General features: G+C 47.4%; 1 protein-coding gene across 1 annotated transcript in view; it reads left to right on the forward strand.

Moving 5' to 3' along the window:
• LOC131916537 (slit homolog 3 protein-like) overlaps positions 1–18,758 on the forward strand; it is a 562,664-nt gene that overhangs the window by 504,540 nt on the left and 39,366 nt on the right. The window contains exons 15-17 of the mRNA XM_059269895.1: positions 9,115–9,186; positions 10,736–10,899; positions 13,853–13,977. Of these exons, the coding sequence (XP_059125878.1) occupies positions 9,115–9,186; positions 10,736–10,899; positions 13,853–13,977 (361 nt within the window). The remainder of the gene's footprint in view (positions 1–9,114; positions 9,187–10,735; positions 10,900–13,852; positions 13,978–18,758) is intronic.

Genomic DNA, 18,758 nt, shown 5'->3' on the forward strand with positions numbered 1-18,758 from the left:
ACTGCCACTCATAAACCTTTAGCTAATCACTCACCCCCTCCAGTCTGCACTTGACTGTGTATCCAGTAGGTCACCCCACCCTGTGATTAGGGAATTAGGCTAATGTGTCCTCCCTCTCACAAGCACAGAGTGGGGCATGGGGCCACACTGTGATGAGCAGGCTGCTCCCAGGTGCTCACTACGGCTTCAGAAGGGTGGTGCGGCATCCTCTGCAAGGACCAGAGATGACAGGCTGGAAGGCCAGGCGCCATCCAAGCTCAGAAGGTTGACTTACAAGTATCTTTTACAAAAAAACAAAAGTTTCAGGTCTGGGTGCGAGGACACACAGGTGTAATCCCAGTCCTAAGGAGGCTGAGGCAGGAAGAACATGAGTTCAAACCTAGCCTAGACTATTTAGTGACTTTGAGTCTAGCCTGGACTACTTAACAAGATCCTGTCTCCAAAACAAAGTCAAGGTTTTAGCAAGTTGCCAGCATTTAAGTATAACCAGCAAATCCTGATGTCTGCCTTCTCTTGGGAAATCAAGCGTCCTGGCCATACCTGAGCTCTTCCCCTGCATTTCTGCAGACAGGTTTGCACAGACTACAGCCTCCTCACTCCTACACCTCATGCCTGCCTGGTCCTGTCCTTCCCCAGAGTTGAGGACAGCTCCAGAACCCCTTCCGGTTCCCAGGCGTGGCTCTCTGCCCCTTCCCCCCGCTCCCCCAGTGTATCTGTCTTCCGGCCCATGAAAATCGGATGATGATGGAAATTGCCTCTCTGAATCTTAGAATTGAATGAGATGCAGCGTCGAGAGCGCATACCACACTCTGGCCACTGTGACTGTGGAACAAGGATTCACTTGTTGTTCTGGTCTCAGTGGGAGCTGCTGGAGCAGGGGGACACTGTGCTGCCCCAACTCCAGGTCCAACTTGTATACCTTTCTACCTTGCACTATCTTATTGATAAAGGAAGATGTTGTGGCTTTTTCCGTGATCACCTTTAAGGGATCTCCTCATGATGGTAGAGATGTCATCCTCCTCTTAAACTTCTCACCTATATTTTTCTAGTTCGTCATTATTGTAAGAGTAACCCCCATATTTGAAAAGGTCAGGCCGGGCCATTACTTCTCCTGATCCTTTACAATAGTGCTGTGAGCATGAGAGGATGATACCCATTTTAGAGATGGGGAAACTGAGGCCTGGCTGATGAAGTAACTGGCCTAGTGTGCTGAGTCCAGCCTCCTGCCTCAGTGCCATCAACAAACAGTACCCAGCAACCTGGTCCATTCCAGAGGCTCTGGACTGGTGTGATTTATTAAGACCTGCAAAACACCCATGTCAGCGACAACTCCCGCCACATGTCATCTGCACTGTTATTAAAAATCAATTCTCTGGGGGCAGAGAAGTGCCCATAGTGACAGTGTGCAATCTGTTATTGTCACTTATTTATTACCCACTCTCTCCAGGGAGTTCGGGAATGGAAACATCAGCGAGACCATTTCCTTATTTCCAGCTGAATGCAGTAGTGGATAGGTCTCATTCACCCGGCCCAAAGCCAGACCAGCTGCCCCTTCCACTGCGTGCTGGCCCCTGTCCATCCCAGCCCCCAGCCTGCCCTCCAGTCAGTCTAATGCTGGGTGGTTTGGATGGCAGGAGACAGACCTGCCAGTTTTAAGTGAATCTCCGTGTATGAGTTCAAGACTTGGAGTCGTTCTGATGGAGATAAATCAAAGATTCTGAGAGGGGGAGAAATAGGTTTTCCCCTTCTGTCTGTCTGTTAACTGGGGTGACGATGTGAGCATCACGGCATGCCAGGGATTTCCCGTTCCACAGCTCCTTGTGTGTCCTACCCCTCCCCCACTGCCATCATGAGGTCCCAGGAACACATGCCTCCATTCAGCACCAGGGAGCTTGCTTCTTGAGTTAACAGTCAGCAGGCTTTACCATGGTCATCCTAGAAACAATGGGTCTTGGGGATAAAACCGATCTCAGAGCTTCTCACTCCAACCAAGTGCCTCAGTGGGGAGCAGCCATTTTCTGCATAAGGACCAATTCAGGAAAAATAACAGCGTTTATGGGCTACATTTTTATGATATTTGTATCCTTTCTTCTGGTAATTGCACATGTAGGAATTTACACTATAGAAAAACCCCAAATGAGGGAAAGGCTCTATAAATCTGAGTCTTTGTTGTGTTGTTATTTTTAACCTAAATTTTAAATATTACCGACCAGGACCACAATGGGGAAATGTATAAAGAGATTATGGCACAACTAGTCAATGAAACACAGTTATTAAAGAGATAGAGATGAAAACTAGACACAGCGTGGGAACAGGCTGACTCTTTAGCTATTGCGTGGGAAAGGGAACTTAATTATATCTTGTAAACATTGACACCAGTGAGCAGAGACTAAAGGGAACGAGAGGAAGAATGGCTGGTGGCTGGCTTCTCATACTGATTGAGCAGGAAAGGAGACTGCTACGTGGTGGCAGTTTAGGGAGCTGGGCAAAGAGGAGGCGGTTTTACTTGTTTTTTTAGTATGTGTTGTGTTGAGTTCATGTGTGTGAGTGTAGGTACACATGTGGAGGTCAGAGGACACCTCGGGTGTTGGCCCTCAACCTGAGACAGAAGCAGGCATCTCTTCTTCTTTCTCTGGTTTCCCAGAAGATGTCCCAAGGAGATGGTTTAAACCAAGGGCCTTCAATAATTGCAAATTATCTGTAACGATGTGCATACATACGTGCAAGCACATGTGTGTTTGTGTGTGTGTGTGTGTGTGTGTGTATCTGTTTGTCTACGTCTGTCTCTGTGTGTGTCTGTAGGTAGTGTGTTTATGTATCCGGATCTACTTAACTGTCTGTTTCTCTTTGTGTGTGTGTGTGTGTGTGTGTGTGTGCTAGTGAGTGCATTCGAGTACATTTCAGAGAACAAGACAGGAAAGTAGTCAGGAATCCAAGTATAAAACATTGTGTGAGGAAAAAACTATTTTCTCTACTTCCCTTGTGATGTGAAACAGCTAGTGAGAACATTCTTGTGGGCATTCTTGTCCTTCTTTGGGGATCTGTGCACTCTTAGGGATCTTTGCCCCACACAGAGTCACATGCTTTATGTATGTGTGGTCCTAAATGTCACTCCGCAGTCCCACATAGTGGCACCTGGAATCAGTTAGGACAGAGAGGGCTGCTCCAGTGTGTACAGAGGGAGAGACTGAGACATTCATCATCCTTCTCATCCACGAAGTAACACTGCACTCTTGATACCCATGAGGAGCTAAGGACAGTGTGGAGCCCTCCTACAACGTCCCCATTAAGGGCTCCAGATGCTCTTTGTTTGGTTACCTTCCCAAGAGGGACCTCTCTGCCTCACCAGAGAGCTGGCCCACCTCTGACAGCTTGGCAAATGCTGGGGGTGAGCTGCAAGGTAGTGTTGGCAGCCTCCAGGCCATGGTGCAGGCTCACTCCTTGAAAACAAAACCAAAAATGAACACGATGGGTCCGTCTAGGATTGTGAGTCTCTGGCCAGAGGGTGCACGCCTTTTAATCTCAGTGCACTGTACACACAATAATAAATAAATAAATCTTTTAAAAAGAAAAAAAATTAGCAGGAACTTCGCAGCAACGAGGAGGTCTTAGAGACACTCCTGTCTTCACTTGTCACTTTGGAGACAGAGACAGAAAAGTGGAGGGACTTGTTCTTGACCAGTCTCTTCCCTAATGCCCTCAGTGGACAAGCTGCAGTGCTGGCCTGGGAGGTGGGCACAGACTGTAAGGGAGACACCATTGCCGTCCTCTAAGAGGGGACATTGTCAGGCTGAGAGGCATGGGCAACTCAGGTGACACCTGAGAGAAGAGCCGCAAGCCACAGTGAAGGCATCACTGCATCCAGGTTCTCTGACAGAAGAACCCTTTCTGGATGTCACCATTGGTGTGTGTTAAGCCTTCACTGTTCACTGCCCAAAGGATAAGGGCTTCTGTGACATTGTCATATTCTTCAGCCTTTTAGAAGCATGCCTCTATTATACCCATCTCACTTAGGAGTAAACTGAGGCTGAGTAAGAGTAAGTGATTTGCCTAAGATAATGCAGTTGGGATTTGAACTCAAGACTGTTTTCTTTCCAAGTCAGTCCTTCTGTTTCTAAGGCTGAGATGAAGCCAATGAGGCTCACTTAAGTAGAGAAGGGAGTGAGGAACATTCTAGGGGATGGCAATGTGACTACCCTGTATAGACACCTTAAGATCAAGGGCAAATATGGAGGCTGGAGTGTTGACTCAGGGAGTAAGAGCACTTGGTGCTCTTCCAGAGTACTAGAGCTCAGTTCCCAGTACCTACATTAAGTGATTCACAGTAGCCTGTAACTGTAGCTCCAGAGCCTCCAACCCCCTCTTCTGTTCTCTATGAGCACTCACATGCACACACACACACACACACACACACACACACACACACACACAAAAGTAAAAGAATTGTTGTTGTTGTTTTTGAAAGGACAAATGTGTGGAGAGGCTTACAGGAGGAACTTACAGGTGTGACTGCCAGGCAGATTTCATGTTAGAAGCAGAAGGGTATGGCCGACTCGCCATTAGTATATACAGAACCAAAGCTTAGCTCCTGTCTCTGGGCTCCTAACCAGAGGTCTTTCTACCTCGCTCCCAGCCCAGCTGATACCTGTCTTTAGTCTCATGCATTTCATACTCAAAGATTGAGCATTGTGGATTGGAAATTGACATGTTTTCAACCCTTACCCAGGAAACTTCTCATTGGAATTAAAGGGTTGTGATTTGGGGAGTGGGGGTGGAGTTGGCTGGGTAGGGAGGTGGGAGGATCTGGGATGAGTTGGGAGAAATAAAAAACCTGATCAAAATATATGATATGAAAATATTTTTTAGGTTATTAAAAAAAGGTGAAGTAGGATAGAGGACTTGAGACCACACTGCCAGTGTTCACTATATCTTGCCTCCAGTCCAGAAATGGAGTCATGGGTCTCACTACTGCCTTAAAATTGTTGGAAAATATAATTGCAGGGTTCTAATTTATGTGAGCATTGCCTTGAGAGGACTGGCCTTAAAATAAATCCAAGAACAAAGTGGAGTACACAGGAACAAAGTGACCATGCACTGGGTCCTAGAGCATCTGAGGCCTTAAGGGCTCTGTACCTCTCCCTCAACCCTCACAGCTGGCTGACTTATTAAATACATACTATTATAATAGGCCCTTCCTGACCAATGGAGAGTAGACCAACTCAACTACCTTGGCGGGGGAGGATATATCCTTCAAACAACTGAAAAGTTCAGGGTAGACGGTAGCTCTGGGACTAGGGAAAGGCATGCCAGAGATGAGTACAGCTGTCTCGCCCCTCAGCCCTCTTTCATGCATGGGTTTCCCTCATGGGTGGGGCACGTTCATCTCCTCAGTCTGACCTGTGGAGCGTCCTCACAGGCTGGGAGGTTTCTCTTGAGTGGCTTAGCAGCCGGCAAAATGAAACCTCCTTTGTAAGTCTGAGTTCCAGAGGGAGCCCCAGGGATGTCCCTCCTTGGCCCTAAAGGGGAGCTCCTACCGTCCCTCTGAAGGTGTGAGTGCACCTGGGCTGGAATGAACGGATAATGGAGAGACGGTGTTCAAAACTGTGGACGTGTGTGTGTAGGCAGGAGCTACACAAAACTCGAAGATTCAGGAGGGCCGGATAGCTGAAGCTTATGCCTCTTCAGTGGACAAGGGTGGTAGAGTAGGCAGTAGAGTACTCAGCAGCCTCAGAGGGGTAACGAATGGTGTTTAGGAGAGACAGTGAACCCAGGGGTCAGACAGTGGCCTGGGCCAAAGTCCCAGTAGACTTTGGGTGTGATGTTGGGTCTTCAGTGTCGTCCGAAAAGGGAGTGTAATCTTCATGAGGGGCAAAATGTCACTAAGAAGCTGAACGATGACTGTAGGTCTCTTTGATGGATTGGAGCCACAGTCCACATGGGAACTCCAGGGACAGTCCCTTCCTGTGCTTCGGGAGAGAAAGGGGAGCCAGAGCAACAGGGTGGGGGATGAGAGCAGGTCAGAGGTGACCATGAGGCTGTTCCTGCTGCCAGCATGACAAAGCACGATACATAAGACTGTGAGTCAGAGGCAGGCAGATCTCCAAGTTCAAGGCCAGCCTGGTCTACAAAGCAAGTCCCAAGACAACCAGGGATACAGAGAAAAACCCTGTCTTGAAAAACAAAAACAAAAACAAAAGAGTGTGAGTTTACTGAGGTTACACAATCACACTAGTATTTGTGACACTGATTGCCCACGGGCAAGAACTCAGATAGGTCCCGCCATGTCTATGCAAACTGTGATCACCTGGGCATTCAGAGGTCCCAAGGTTCAGAGGTCCTAAGGTTCAGACGGCCCAGGTATAAGGAGAGGCAGGTAGGTGTCACACTGCTCTAATGATTCCATCATCTGCATCTGACAATTTGTCTTTAGCAAACTGAGAACAGTGGTTCTCAACCTTCCTAAGGCTGCGACCCTTTGATACAGTCCCTCATGTTGTGGTGACCTCCAGCCATAAAATGATTCCGTTGCTACTTCCTAACTGTAGTTTTGCCATTGTGATGAATCATAGCTAAATACTTTTGGAGATAGAGGTGTGTCAAGGGGTCACGACCCATGGGTTGAGAACCTCTGGTCTAGAGCGTGGCCCAGAGGAAGTATGCCTACTCAGCACGTACAAGGCCCTGGGTATTCTACAGGAGAAGGGAACTAAGCCCTTGCCATAAGCAATAGGAGAAACCCCTAGCCCTTTCCCTGTGAATAGTGGTCCCAGAACCAACAGCATCAGTGCAACTGGGAGCCTTCAGAATCTCAGGGCCCACCCCGGACCCCAAAGATGTAGATCAGACTCATAAATCTGAATTTTCACATCTTTATTAGCATATATTAATCACACATAATAATAGTTTTCATTATGACATTGCATGTGTATAACATGTTTTAATCATATTCATGCCCCATTTTCCTCTCTTATCTCCTTACCACTCTCATGGATCACCTTCTTCTTCTTCCTCATCAACTAGTCCCTATTCTAATTTCATGGTACTTTTATTGTTTGTTTGTGTGATACAGTGAGTTTCCTTGGAATTACTGACAGGGGCAGATCCCTAACCCTAAACCCTAAACCCCCTAATGAGGGTTGTTTTTTTTTGTTTAATACTTGAAAATTTTTATTTATTTATTTTATGTGAATTGGCGTTTTGCCTGCCTGTATGTCTATGCACCACGTGTGAGTTATGGACAGTTGTGAGCCACCATGTGGGTGCTAGGAATCAAACCTGGTTTCTCTAGAAGAGCAATCAATGCTCTTAACCACTGAGCCATCTCTCCGGCCCCTAAAGCTGAGGAGTTTTTTGTTTTTGTTTTTGTTTGTTTCGTTTGTTTGTCTGTTTGTTTTTTTAGGAACATGAATACTTTTCCAGTGGCTATACTACTGTAGAAAATGTTTCTCCCTCTCCCAGCAACTTATAGATCACCAGGGAGGGGGGGATCCCCATGACCCCTCCTTACCCATCTAGACAGAATGTTGATGGGTTCAGTCAGTATTGTGTAGATCTTATACAAGTAATCATAGCTGCTTTGAAGTCAAGAATGCATCGATTACATCCTGTCCAAAAGTCAACCTCCCACACCACTCCCCCCCCCACTTCCTTCAGTTCTTAGGAATTTTCTTCTCTCTCCTTCAGTTTTCCCTAAGTCTTAGAGAGGGTCAGATTGATGCCCATTTGTGCCTGAGCCCTCAACAGTCATTTCCTCTCAGCACTTGAGCAGTTATATCTCTGCAGTTACCACTGGCCCCTACAAAAAGAAGTTTCTCTGACCAGCTCTAACAGCTGCACTAAACTAAGCTATAAGCATAGTTATCTAGAAGGCACTTTAATGGGAACATTATGTCCACTTTAAAAAAAAAAGTAGCAAGTTTCCCCCATGACCTCTTCTGACACAGGATTTTGGCCAGGTAGTACCAGACTTGAATTCCAATGTGGACCAAGCCTCAGTTCTAAGTAGAGAGTGGTCAGTTACCTGCTTTCCCCTGCCCAGAACTGACTGACTATTTCAACAGTGGGCACATGTGGCCTGGCCAGTCAGTCCTATAGAACACAAGGTCACAATTCTCTCCCAGCAGCCTGCATGGCACCGCCTGGCTCTGTGACAGAGTCACTGGGAAGGAAGCCTCCAGCTCAGTTCCAACGTGATTTCTCTATGCCCTGAGACCAGAGCATGTGGTATCTTCAGCAATAAGGTCTTCTCCCTAATTCTGATGGGCAATGAGCCACACTTGCAGATACCTGTATTATTTTAGGGTCCTTAGGGGAGGCAGCTAGCCCATCATAGCACTGGGAGTGGGACTTACCAGTCAGTGGCATCTGGGAGCAGCATTAGCCACCCACACAGGGTACCTCCATTCTAACTCCTATTTTTTTAAGTAAGTAAATATGAGGTTTCCTTATGACTTTCTCATGCATTTTCAGTTTTGGTTTAACCTCCCACCATCTTCTCTCCCCCATATCCTTGTTCCCATTGTCCCTGTCATTCATCAGTCAGCACTTAGAAAGTGCTAGATTCTTTCTGCATAGTCTAACATATGCACCAGAGCCTCACAGGACAGTCTGACTGTGGCCATTCTCATTTGACATTTAGAAACGGAGGCTCGAGAGAGAGTAAGCCATTTTGCCCAAGGCCCTACAGCTGGCCAGTGGCAGAGAGACAGTCTGAAAGCAAGCAACCTGGTTCCAGAATAGATGGCATTAGCCACAGCGTATCAGACACAAAACCTCCTCTCTGAGGTTAGGTAGATGTGGCCTTCTCGGCTTCAGGTGTAAAAACTGAGGCCAGAAAAGTACTTTATCCCACCCGTGTTCTACCACCAAAAGGAGCTGGCTTCTGATTCTCACCCAGGTTCATAGAGTTGGAAAGTACATCCTCTTCCTCCCCAAGCCCTCAGCCCCTCCACCCCTGCTGCGGCTGCTGTAGACAGCAATGGCCATGGCCCCGCAAGGGCTGTGGCACCTCATATCACTAGCTGTGGGGCTCTGGGAACCACAGAAGTGTGGCTGGGCTGGGTGAGTGTGTTGGGCTCAATGGGGTCACTTACTAACCTGTGCCTTCTGCCTCAGAACCCTCCATGGCAATGACATTTCCAGTGTTCCTGAAGGCTCCTTCAATGACCTGACTTCCCTTTCCCACCTGTAAGTAGCCTCTTTCTCAATGTGCGTTGACTAAAAGCCGAAAATGGTGTCGGCGACAGCCAGTGTCATCACTTTGTATTCGTCCCTTGTGTCAGGCAGATGTCCCTCCATATGCACAGGGGACTGGCTCCAGGAGCCCCGAGAACCCGCAGATGCTAAAGTCACTTGTGTACAGTGAAGTAGCATATGCAGAGCATGCCCCACATCCTCCTGGGTACTTGAAATAGTCTCTGGACCATCTAAGATGCCTACTACAGTGTAAACACTTTGTAAATAATGGTTATACTATGTTGGTTGTGGAATAAGGACCCAACTGAAGTCCAGGTTTATATGTGTTTGTTATAGATGGAACTTTTAAAAATTATTTTGGACTCATCATTGGTTGGACCTGCAAATAGGAAACCTGACATTCAGAAGGCCACCAGGAGCTTGTTTTTGAGCTACTGTATCCCACCTGTATACAATGTCTTGTTTCAGAAGCCTTCAAAGGCATCATCAATCCTGTCAAACAATGTGAAAGTTTGAACCCTTCCCATACCCTAAACACATTCGGTGAATTATCCCCTGTATTTCTTATAGCATAAGATAAGAAATCTTATCTTAAGATAAGGGCACCTTATTCCCTTCTATGTGAGGACATTGAGACTTAGGGAAGTTAAAAAATTCATCCTGAGGCTGCACAGCCAGCCAGTAGCAGAACGGCAGTCCAGCTCCGCGTCTGCCTTGACTCCAACAGGCATGTGCTCAGCCGTTCTGTAGTCCATCCTTACTCTGCTCAAGGAAACTGAGACCATCAATAATAGGTGACGACCTGAAAGTCACCCATGAAGCCAGTGAGACTCCAGAGTAGAGCTCAGTTTCCCTGACTCCTGGGCCAGGCCTCTCTTCCCTAGCTGGTGCTCTCAGGTAGCATTGTCTTCTGGGTACCTATCTCTGTTGGTAAGTTTACAAGATTGAATTCCTCCTCTGTATGTATTTTAATTATTTTCATGTTGTGTGCATAGGCTACAACAGTGACATGTATGTATTCTATAAATCAAAAATAGAAATGCTAAAGAATAGGCTTCTGTGTGTGTGAGAGAGAGAGTCATGATTTTTTCTTCCCAATCACTTTGGAGAAGTTTGCGTTCAACTCTGGCCCCGTATCTTCAATCTCACCTGCTTGAAGCTGCTTCCTAAACCTGGGTCTCAGAACCTTCTTTGAAGGGCATGTCTTCTAACAGACCCTGTGCCTGAGAGCCACATGAGAAGGGGGTCAGAGGTCCAGAATGCTTCCCCGGAGAGCCAGGATTGGAGTAGAGTGAAGGACAGAATTTTCCAGAGCAGTGAGAACAGAGCCTCAGAAGAGGGGTGTCGCTTAGGTGGGAATGGAACATCTACCGAACTGGAAATGAACCCTGGAAGCTTTGATTGTGCCTGTGGATGAGTGTTCTAGTCTGCATACCAGACTCCTCTAATTTAGTTTCAAAACCTTGGGTCTTCAGGGAGCCACAGACGGGAGCCTGTGGGCCAGGCCAGGAAGGGCCTAACTTCTTCTTCTGCCTTTTAGGGCCCTGGGAACCAACCCTCTCCACTGTGACTGCAGTCTGCGTTGGTTGTCAGAGTGGGTAAAGGCTGGCTACAAGGAGCCTGGCATTGCCAGATGCAGTAGCCCAGAGTCCATGGCGGACAGGCTCCTGCTTACCACTCCCACCCACCGGTTCCAGTGCAAAGGTAGGTGCTGCCTGCCCACCACATCTCTCCCTCACAGGGTCGATCCGATGTGTTTCCAGCATCTAAGCACATGGGACTTGTAAAACCACAGCCTATCCCATGCATATAACCTAGGTAGCATAGGCATACCGTATTCTTTATCTCCACGTACAACACATTGTAAATGCTGTATACAAAGTTGTTATACTGTATTGTTTAGGAACTTTATGACCGGTACATGATTAGTATGGACACAGTTTTGTTCCAGATGTTTATGATCTGTAGTTGGTTGAATCTTCGGATGTGGAATCTGCCTGTGACAGATCCGTGAACACAGAGGGCTGACTCTACTCACTGGCTCCTTCTTTGTATATTTTCCATGGCTGAGGACATCTCTAACTTGCATTCCTCAGCCAGTAATATTAGCATTGTCATTATACTATTCACTCTCTGTGTCTCTCTGTGTGTCTTTCTCTATGTGTCTCTGTTCCTGTCTCTCTCTCCTTTCTCTCTCTCTCTCTCTCCTCTCTCTCTCTCTCTCTCTCTCTCTCTCTCTCTCTCTCTCTCTCTCTCTCTCTCTCTCTCTCTCGTGTGTGTGTGTGTGTGTGTGTGTGTGTGTGTGTGTGCGTGTGTGTGTAGGTCACTACTTGTGGGAATTGGTTATGTCCTTCCATCATGTGGACCTCAAGGACTGAACTTGGGTCCACAATGCCAAGCACCTTTACCCTATTGAGCCATCTGGTTGTCCTTGTACATGTGATTTTTATTGACTCTTTATAACAAACCACTCCTGAATTTTTCTTTGGGGGGGGGGGTGGTTTCAAGACAGGGTTTCTCTGTGTAGTTTTGGTGTCTGTCCTGGATCTCGCTCTGTAGACCAGGCTGGCCTTGAACTCACAGAGATCCACCTGGCTCTGCCTCCTAAGTGCTGGGATTAAAGGCGTGTGCCACCACCGCCTGGCTCACTCTTGAATTCTTACATGGCAGAGTCTAAGTTAAACATGTTTTTATGTATTATTTTATTTAACTCTTACTTATTAAATGTCAGCTTAATTAATTCCCCAACATTTCTATGGGTAGATATTTATAGTACTTTCATGTTTAATATTTGTAACAACTAAGCCTTAAAGAGGTTGGATAAGTCTTCCCCACTTGGTGGTGTTGAGGGTCAAAAGAGCCTTGCTTATCTTGACAAACCTCGTCTACTGAGCCACATCTGTATCCAAATTAATTCACAAGAGCACACCATGAGCCCCCCAGGTTTCTCTAACTTCTGACCACCACAGGGCTGCTGTCTTCTACTACAACCTACTCAACTGTTTCTTGGTTTAAAGTCCTCAGTGTTTGATTTCTCCCTTATGGTGATTGCGTGAAGTATTTCTCTCTTTGATAGTATATCCTAAGATAAAATTCAGAGACTCAAAATGACTGACGTAAAATATGTGATCCTCGAATGATTTGCAGAGTTGATTTCCCAAAAAGGCGGTAATCAACTTGGGCTCTCATTAGCAGCCTCCGAGTGTCTTTTTCTTAGAGAATTGGTTGTTTTGTCTTACTTTATAGTCAGGGCATCTCCTTTATTCTATCCACCTTTAAATTTGAAGCATCCTGAATTCAATTTCAGAATTTATTTCCCATTTGCATTGAACATTTGTCTGTTGGTGCCCTCTGCTCACCTCCTAGCATCTCAATGTTCAGTTTTTTATTTTCCCTTTAAAATGTTGCTGTGTCCCATGTGGCTGCTGAAAACAGAAAAACATTCCATTGATTTAAAGGCGATTTTAACTTTCTGCTTCCTGTTTCTGAGACATCTGATCTGATGCTAGAGGGACTCAAATAGCCCTGGAACAGTGGCACTCAGTCTGGACGGGAGTCACCTGAGGAGCTTTGAAAACCAAGGGCAGGGTTGTCTATGGGTTACACTGCCTAGCATGTGTAAGGTCGGGTTGGAGCCCCACTGCGTGCCAAATAACATTCTGGGTTCCACAGTCGTGGTGTTCATTAAACAGGTGTGAGTTATAGCCTAGGCATGGGATGTAGGCTGGTTCTGGCTTGTCCTTGTATGTCAAGAGAAATCTCTGTGCCCTGGGGACCCCCTCAGTCAGAGGCAAGCATGGGCAGATGGTTCCTCTCATTCTCATGTAAGCCCAAGTTGGACCTACAGGTCCTGGAGCTCCCTGGAACCCTTCTGTTCATCTACCCAGCACTGGTCACCCACCAGAATGAATCTCAGCCCGTCTCCAGGTTGAGAACTGTTTGCTCCAGGTCAGTTAAAATTCTGACATTAAATAGGACCTCTGTATCACGGCTCATGCTCAAAGCTGTCTGCAGCAATAGTCACAGCCCCTTTTTACATGTGGGGAACATGACCTCCTTTCAGTCCTTACCAAAAAACAAAAACAAAACAAACAAACAAAAACAGACAAAACAAAACAAAACAAAAAACCCACAGGAGATGTTTGAAACTTCCATGGGTGAAAAAGACAAAGCGTTCCTGTCAGCATCTTTCTGTGTGGCATCATTACCACTAAGGTCTTGCGGGAAGGACTCTCTGTGTGTGCCTTTGGCCTTGGCATCCCTCCTTGGCTATTCTATTGGAAAGGGCTTGGCAGGGGCAAAAAAAAAAGGAGAAGGTCAGAACAGAGCCTGTGCCCAGCCAGAACTTCCTGGAATAGAAGACACGCAGGAGGGTTCTAATTATGGTGCACTGTTTGCAGATTAGCACCCAAATCGGATCAGGCTAATTACAGTAATTGATTTGACTGCAGAAGTGCTTCTGTGTGATGTCCCACTGTGATTCGTACTCACTGGACAGTGGTTGAATTAATGGGACTCTTGCCAGATTGGATGTACAGCCTCAGGAGAGCCAGCTGCCCTCTGGGTCTAGAGATGGGAGGGGGCCAGAGCAGAGGGGAAGGGAGGTGAGTTAGCCTACTCAGAGCGCCGCCATCCACACTCTGGTTTTGCTACCCAGGGCCAGTGGACATTAACATCGTGGCCAAGTGCAACGCCTGCCTCTCTAGTCCGTGCAAGAACAACGGCACATGCAGCCAGGATCCTGTGGAGCAATACCGCTGCACCTGCCCCTACAGCTACAAGGTAAGGCAGGAGGCTCTGCCCACCACTCATGCCCAGGCTCTTCCTTTGTCCTGGCTTCAGAGAGAGACTCCAGGCAGCTGATGTGACCCAGAGTAGCCTGGATAACTCTACAACACACGTGACACACACCATAAGTGGCATTAGCCAACAATATCACTATTCTGCACAATGGCTAAGGCTAAGGTCCATCAGAGAGGACCCATGGAATCTTGACAAGGATGTTTTGAGATGAGAAAGAAATACTACCTCTGCATTTTCTGTGCAAGTCACAGGGAGACTGCAACCCAGGGAGGTAAAGGGTCCTTTAGTAAAGGCATCCCTTGAACCCAGTATCCTGGCTGCCATTCCAGGGACTAAGGGGATGCAAGACTTGAGGACTCAATAGTCTGGGGCTTCCAAGCCTGCCTTCATAGTTGACAAGCCCACCAAAAGGATTGAGGCTTCCTGTTCTCCCATCCATCCTACCAGAAATCCAGGCTACCTCCAAGACAGTCTTTTCCCCTATTCTTCTTACCCAGCACAATCCAGAACAAGTTACACTGTCTCTATACTAATGTGTATGGAGCATATGCCGTGCTTTCTGCTTGGCATTTGACTCACCCTTTCTCCCAGCAAACCTACAAAGAAAGCCTATTATACAGATATGAAATCCAGGCTTCGGTAGGCTTAGGATTAAAACTTAAGGCTATATGGTCCCAAAGACAAAGTCCTTTCACCTGAAGAGGTTACTGAATAGCCAAGCCCCTTTCAGTGCCTCTCTGGGATCAGCAAAGCTGTGGCTCAGTGCTCTCCCATGAGACACTCAAGATCCCAGCTTTCCAGGTACCATCTGAATGTACTGGACAAGCCAAGAGCCCAGGGCAGCCCACAGCCCATCTTGTGCACTCTCTGCATAGGCTGAGTGATGGGAACACAGTGCCTGCATCCTCAAAGAACTGTACATGTACAGTAACAGGCTTGAAAGGCAGTTTCTGGGGAACTACCTGGTGGCTTTCTCATGGACACCCTGGCTGCTAGCAGACGGTGTCAGAGTGCCACCTATGGGCCTGGAACAAGAAAGCCCAAGGATTGCTTTTAAAGCTGTCTGTCCCTAAAGCCTTAAATTTAGCAGAGTCCCAGGACAGAGATTGAGAATGACATAACTCAGGATACAGATCCACTGAGACCTCTGTGTATGTGTTCAGTGTAGGGAGAAGGCATCTCAGGCTCTGGAATGACAGAGAAGCATGTGTGAATTGTTGCTTTGCCATGTGCCAGCTGTATATCGATGACCAATGACTTCACCTCAGCCTTCTATGGACACTGGGACGCATCATCCCACAGGCTGTGAGAAACAGACATGCAGTCATGTGTGCAGTACATCTAGAAAAGGACCTGGCATACGGGAACTGCTTGATAAGCTAGCACATTGCCACCTTTTGCCTTCTGTCTTGCCGGCCGGCCGGCCACTCACATACTGTAGTGTGAGACTGGCCGTCAGTAGCCTGGGGCACCCTGCTGCTTTCATTTGGGTTTCACACATGTTGTAATATTGCCTTGGGAAAACAGAGTTTTCTAAGGATGCATTGCTCTTGGTCTTCTGTAAGGCCAGGCCTTAAGGAAGCCGTTGGGGTGCATTAGCTCACACAGCACGCTTAATCAGCCAGAGATAGCAGCTCTTAGCCTCGTTTGAGAGATGAGCTAAGATTTGCAAATACAAAGCACTCACCCATGCTCCGCTGCCGACAAAGCACAGATGCCGAAACCAGCCTAGTCTTCCCTAGGAACTGGCTCTCCGTTTACCTTGCCCTCCCACCTGAGAGGGGGAACCATCATGCTCTCCAGCAGAGTTGTAACAAGGTTCAAAACACATCACATGTGTGCTTTGCCTACCTACATTCCATATGACCTAACAATCTTACCACTATTCCAGGATTCGGGGAAATCAAATACACCTGATTATTTTTCCACCACTTCATGCCATATGTTCGGTGGCTCAGAGCAGTACTTCCCAAGCCTTCGGGTGCCCAAGAAGCTTATTACAATCTAGGTTCTGATTCACGAGAGCTTGGGTCAGACCTGATATGGTATATATTTAACAAGCTCCCGAGAGCTGCCCAGGCTAGCAGTCCAAGGACCACACTTTGAATAGCAAGGTGTCTTAGCAGTTCCCCAGCCCCCTCTGACCCATGGATTCCGACGAGGGAACTGCTCCTAGGCTCTTAGAGAAAGCCAGAAGCCTAGATCCTGTCAGAGAGGGGAAATGAGGTGGCCTGGAGGACAGAAGGAAGAAGGTCGAGGAGCATCCCAAGTCCCATAGATTTGAGCAAAATACAGTGAGAGAGAATTGAATTGGGCTAATTAGGCAGACACTGGAAATGGTGATTATTTTTCAAGGACATGTAAGTGACAGAAACCTCCATCTCCAGCCCCAATTACTGTGTTTTCAAGCACCAGGACATGCCTCTTAGCTTTCTGAGCTCTGCCTAGAGATCTAAAAGAGATCCTGCACACCACACCACTTTTTGGAGTCGGGGAGGATTCTGCCTGGGCCAAGTGGTACTTGCTCACCTCACCACCCTTCAGGCCAGGTGGTACTTGCAAGATCACCAGAGTAGACGGGCCAGATTACAGACAGGGTTGGGATTGGGGGGGTCCCCACTAGATCATTTTTGAGGTTCCCTTATCCTGCCCTTCATACTTACCTCTCTAGTACCACTACCACCCATGCATGCATCCCTGAACTTTTGAGCATACTCAGCCCTGTCCCAGCCCCTAGCCATGGTCATCACTGCTGCTATTTACAGGGCTGCGTCACCTATGGGGTACCTTGCAGGTAAATGTGATCCTGTAACGGCAGTGCAGGTAGAAACTGAGCATCCCTTAAATCAGTGGTTCTCAACCTTCCTAATGCTGGGACCCTTTATGAACCCCAACCATAAGATTATTTTTGATTGTTACATCATAACTATAATGTTGCTACTGTTAGGAATCTTAATGTAGATACCTGGTATTTCCAATGGTCTTAAGTGACCCCCCCCCCCCCCCGTGAAACCTACAGGTTGAGAGCCACTGCCCTCTCTGAAATGGCCTGAGACCAGAAGCATCTCAGATTTCAGGTGTTTCCGGATTTTATAATACTTGCATATGCACACCAAGGTATCTTGGCAGTGGGGACCTGAGTCTGTGTCCCAGAACCCATGTAAAAAGCTAGACATTATGATGCCTATGTGTCACCTCAGAACTGGGAGTCGGAGACAGGCATAGTCATGGAGCTCGCTGACCAGCCAGACAAGTCATCAAGACTCGGGTCTCAGTAAGAGATAGGCCACTGCATTAGCTCAGCAGATAAGGGCACTCACCACACAAGCCTAGTGTCATGAGCTGGGTATCCAGGTAAAGTGCATACATGGGTATCCAGGTAAAATGGAAGGAAAGAACCAGCCACCAACTCCACAAATTATCCACTGACCTCACATGCACTGTGGTACACACCATGTGCATGTGTGCGTGCACGTGCATGCATGCATACACACACACACACACACACACACACACACACACACACACACACACACACACAAGGTATCTGGAAGATAGAATCCAACGCTAATAATGAAATATGCCTGTTTCATATATACACATAGCCTGTAATTGCAGGCATTTTTATTATACCTGCATTTTGACCAGGATGCATCTCCTGGGGTCAAAGGTAGAATTTTCCACTTCTTATGACCTGTCAGCACTCAAATGTTTGATGGTTTGGTATACTTTGAATTTCTAGATTAGGCATGCATACTCTACCTCACTCCCATTTCATGGAACATAAAAACAAGATCCAAAAGAAGTAATCATTTCCTTCAGGCATCTAGCAGCCAGCCTAGACTTGGCTCCGATACACAGCACTCCAGAGCCCAGGTTTTTAGAGGAACGGAATAAATGGCCCAGCATAGAGGTGCCTGGTGCCGAATTCGGACTCAGCTGTCTGGGTTCATCTGTTGGCCGCCTGCTTCACTGACTGCTGTGTAGTCTCAGACCTATTACCTTCTTTTCCAAGTCTGCCTTCCCTCTCTGTAAAAAGGAGTGTAATGACAATTGTACCAATCTCATAGGGTTCTTGGGAACATTATATGTGAACGTGAATATAAAACACTTAGCATGAGACCTGGAATGGAAAACGTGCTCAATAACGTGAGTGAGAATTCATATTACACTTTCCATTCCAGACATTGACTTTCAGATGGGGGCCCTGAGTCGCTGTGGCTTCAGGGTACAGCCAGATAGTTCCTTAAAGCACACTTTCCCTCCCACTCTCCCCTCTGAGAAACCTCTGTGTGGGGCACAGACTCACTTAAAGAACCAGACAGACAGGGACAATGCCTTCCAGCTACTGGAGAGGGGCCTGGGGCTCCAGTGTGCAAGCGAGTAGGAGGATGCATCTGGGCCCACGGTGGAGGCTAGCCTGGCCCAATGCCTCAAGCTCAGTTGGCAGTAACCACACAGCCAGGAAGCCCCAGTCCCATGCCATCACAGGCACTGGCAGCCACAGAAGACGGGACGGACTCATCTCAGGCAGATGGTGAGCAGGTGGTGGTGGCGGTGGGAAGGCTCCCATGATCACCCTGGCCTGGCAAGCACCCAAGTCACTGAACCCATGGCTCAAAAAATATATGCAGCAGACACCTCCCCAGGCCTGGAGCTACTAGGTGCTGCCACATGCAGCTTGTGTGTCCCAAGAAAGTACAGGATCCATGTCCCAAGTTTAGGATCCTAGTCCCAAGAGAGAAGCAGGAACCATGGGC

The sequence above is a fragment of the Peromyscus eremicus genome, chromosome 8a (genome assembly GCF_949786415.1).
Source record: "Peromyscus eremicus chromosome 8a, PerEre_H2_v1, whole genome shotgun sequence".
Classification (NCBI taxonomy): Eukaryota; Metazoa; Chordata; class Mammalia; order Rodentia; family Cricetidae; genus Peromyscus; species Peromyscus eremicus.